Genomic DNA, 3622 nt, shown 5'->3' with positions numbered 1-3622 from the left:
ATTGGTTCCTAACAGGAAAGCTACCTGGTTGAGTAATGACTGGTTGGTTCTTATCTTGTTGGCTCATGCTTTGTAGAGTCATCCCTGGCTGGTCCATACTAATTAGATTTGTGCTTATGCCTGATTGGCTCATGCCTTGTTGACTTGTGCCCAGTTGGCTGGTACCTGGTTGGTTCTTAACAGGTAGGCTTGTGCCTAGTTGACACATGCCTGGTTGACTTATGCCTCTCTGACTCGTTCCTAGTTGGCTAGTGCCTGGCTGGTTCATAGCAGGGAGGCTTGTACCAGGGTGACGCAGGCCTGGTTGGATCATGCCTGGTTGGTATATACCAGTTAGGCTTGTGGTTGGTTGGCTCATGGCTGGTTGATTCATGCTTGGTAGGGTTGTGCCTTCTTCGTCCATACGAGATATGTTTATGACTATGTCTGATTGGCTCTTGTTTTCTTGTCTTGTGCCAGGTTGTCTGGTTCCTGATTGGTTCCTAACAGGAAAGCTACCCGGTTGAGTAATGACTCGTTGGTACTTATCTTGTTGGCTCATGCTTTGTAGAGTCATCCCTGGCTGGTCCATACTAGTTAGATTTGTACCTGTGCCTGATTGGCTCATGTCTTGTTGACTTGTACCTAGTTGGCTGGTGCCTGGTTGGTTTGTAACAGGTAGGCTTGCTAAATGACTCATGGCTGGTTGGTTCATGTCAGTTAGGTTTGTGATTGGTTGACTCATGGTGGGTTGATTTATGCCTTTTTTTCCCATGCCTGGTTGGATCATACTAGTTAGGTTTGTGCTTTTGCCTGGTTGGCTCATGCCTAGTTGGCTTGTGTCTAGCTGGCTGGTGCCTGCTTGGTTCATACCAAGTAGGCTTGTGCCTGGTTGGCTCCTACCAGTTAGGCTTGTGTTTGATTGGTTTGTGCCTGGTTGGTCCATGCCTTGTTGACTAATGCCCACTTGACTTCTGCCTGGCTGATTTATTACAAGCAGGTTCCTACCTGGTTGACTGGCGTCTGGTTGGTTTTTGCTGGTTGGCTGATGACTAGTTTATCACTGTTGGTCAAGGACTGGCTGTGAGAGGACTAGTTTGCTGATGACAGATTGGCAGAGGACTGGTTGGCCGATGACTCTACTTTAGAATAGACCTAGTATAGATAGAACAGGAGCCTTTAACTACAGTGCTGTGCTTTGAGGTTTTTGGTTCTTTCCTGGTTTTCTCAACTTGATTTTAACTTCGAGAGAGCTTTCCTTCAAGGTGAGAATGGGAGAAGAAAAGGAGGATTACAGGAAGAAGATTATTGATGTCAAAAGTTTGCTAGAGTTCACCTCACCAGCGATCACAGCTCTAAACTTCCTGCATGGATTTCAGATTGTCACCTGGCCTTTCCCTGCCAACAGGCCATGAGTGTGGACTTACCCTATGTAAGTCCCCCTTGCACAGTGTTTCCATCATAATGATGATGTCATAATACCTTGTATCGATGCACCTACCTGCTCCCCTAGTGACAAGAGGGCAAAACAGGACCCTCTTGGCCACAACTTTATTTCCTCTTCTCCAAGAGTTAAAGACGGTAAAGGAAGAAGCTGGAGGGAGTCTCTGAGTTTAACTTAAGAGAGCCTACAATTTTAAGGAACCAATTTAAAGATATTTGCTCTAAACCCTTATCCCTTGTTTGAAGTACCAAACCTCCAGTATTCAATTTCTTTTTCTACCCAGACTTCCACTTACTATTCCTTTTCCACACTGGTAAAAACTAGGATGATTTTAAGAGTTGTCCCAATGAGATGCCTAAGTCCCCAGTGTAGACAATATCGCATTAAAAACAAGATTAATACAGTTGCCATTCACTGAGTTCTTTTTACCTAGACTCAGTGGGAAGTACTTTGGATACATTGTCTCACCCTGGTATATACCCACTGTCCTTGTTCCCAATTCTGAGGAAACTGACTCAAATTATCTGTTAACCTGTTCAAGGCCTTATAAAGGTGTTTGGGAAACCAAACATACTGCCATTCAGTGGAAAACTGTTGGAAGAGAGCCTGAATTCGGGCTTTATTCTACCCAATTATATTTCCTGGATTTTAACAATCACACTATCCTGTTTCTTACACAGACTTTGTTCATCCACTAACCCCTTATCAGCATGTTGCCAGCTTACCCACCCTCATCTCTGCGCAGAATTCCTTAAATAAATTTCATCTGCTGGTTCATATCCTCAACAATACATGTTATGTAAGTGATGCTAATAATGTTTTAGATGGAGCAGCATTTGTTTTAGTACACTAGAGAATTTAATTGACTGCTCAGGGCATTGCATAGGAGCCCTGCTGTAGTGGTTATGCATTAGGCTGCTAACCACGAGGTCAGCAGTTCAAAACCACAAGCAACTCCTTGAGAGAAAGACAAGGCTTATTGTTGTAGTGAGTTACAGTCTTAGAAACCCACAAGGGCAGTTCTATCAAGTCTTATAGGATCACTATGAGTCAGAATTGATGTCAGTGGGTTTGGTTTTTAGAAGGGATTTACAGATACATTATCTCATTTAATCACCAAAGCATCCCTGTGAGTTTCTCCTTTTATCAACGAAGAAACATTAGAATTAGGAAGGCTAACTAATTTTCCTAAATCTAGTAAATACCAAAATGATAGCAAAGTCCAGATCTCATACCGCACACAAAGTGTTCAAATAAAATTTGAGAGCACAAACATCCTCAGGCTTATGCTGACTATAAATGGCACCTAGAGAGCTCATGGAGCCCTGGCGCTGCAGTAGTCACTGTTGGGCTGCTGATGCCAAGGTCAGTAGTTAAAATAAGCCAGCCACTTACTTCTTCCTCCCCACAAGCAATCACAGTCTTAGTAACAGAGTGGGGGCAGTTCTACCCAGTCCTACAGGGTTACTGTGACTAGGTGTCACCTTTATGGTAGTGATTCTTTTTTTTCTTTGAGAGAGCCCACTGTCTTACCATGACAAGCAAACAATTTTACACCACAGAACTAAGCCAAGCCCAATACACATTAGAGGGAGGTACACTGATCATGTTGGTCTATCTGTAATAATAATACTCACTGCTATCGAGTCAATACCGACTTATAGTGATCCGATAGGACAGAATAGAACTGCCTTTTTGGGTTTCCAAGACTAACTTTTTACAGGAGTAGAAAGCCTCATCTTTCTCCTGTGGAGTGGCTGGTGGCTTCAAACCCCGTGGTTAGCAGCCCAGTGCATAACCACTACATCACCAGGACACCTGTAATAATAACAGTAAGAGCTAAAATTTAATGAGCATTTCCTTTGGTGTTAGGCATGAATCTACGACCATTGCTTATATTACTTAATTTAATCCCCACAAGTATCCCATGAGGTAGGTCATGTTAGTATCCTCATTTTATACATAAAGAAACTGAGACTCGAGAGGTTAAGTAATCTGTATTAGGTTCTACAGCTAAAAAATCCAGACTAAATAATTGCTTAGGTTGTACAGCTAAAAAATCCAGACTAAATAATTGCTTCTATTCCCACTGCCACACAATAGGAATATTGACCTACCAAAACGACCTTATGTAGAATTTCAAAGGCTGTAAATCTTTATTGGAACAGATAGCCTCATCTCTCCCCACCGAGTAAGAAG

General features: G+C 42.7%; 1 protein-coding gene across 1 annotated transcript in view; it reads right to left on the bottom strand.

Annotated features, from left to right (window-relative positions):
• SATL1 (spermidine/spermine N1-acetyl transferase like 1) overlaps positions 1–571 on the bottom strand; it is a 15597-nt gene extending 15026 nt beyond the window's left edge. Inside the window, exon 1 of the mRNA XM_030887584.2 lies at positions 25–571. Within this exon, the coding sequence (XP_030743444.1) occupies positions 25–571 (547 nt within the window). The remainder of the gene's footprint in view (positions 1–24) is intronic.
• Between the last annotated feature and the right edge of the window lie 3051 nt (positions 572–3622).

The sequence above is a fragment of the Echinops telfairi genome, unplaced genomic scaffold, assembly GCF_000313985.2.
Source record: "Echinops telfairi isolate 266 unplaced genomic scaffold, ASM31398v2 ScPeMD7_7419;HRSCAF=8457, whole genome shotgun sequence".
Taxonomy (NCBI): domain Eukaryota; kingdom Metazoa; phylum Chordata; class Mammalia; order Afrosoricida; family Tenrecidae; genus Echinops; species Echinops telfairi.
This window is presented reverse-complemented; position numbering and strand designations above follow the sequence as displayed.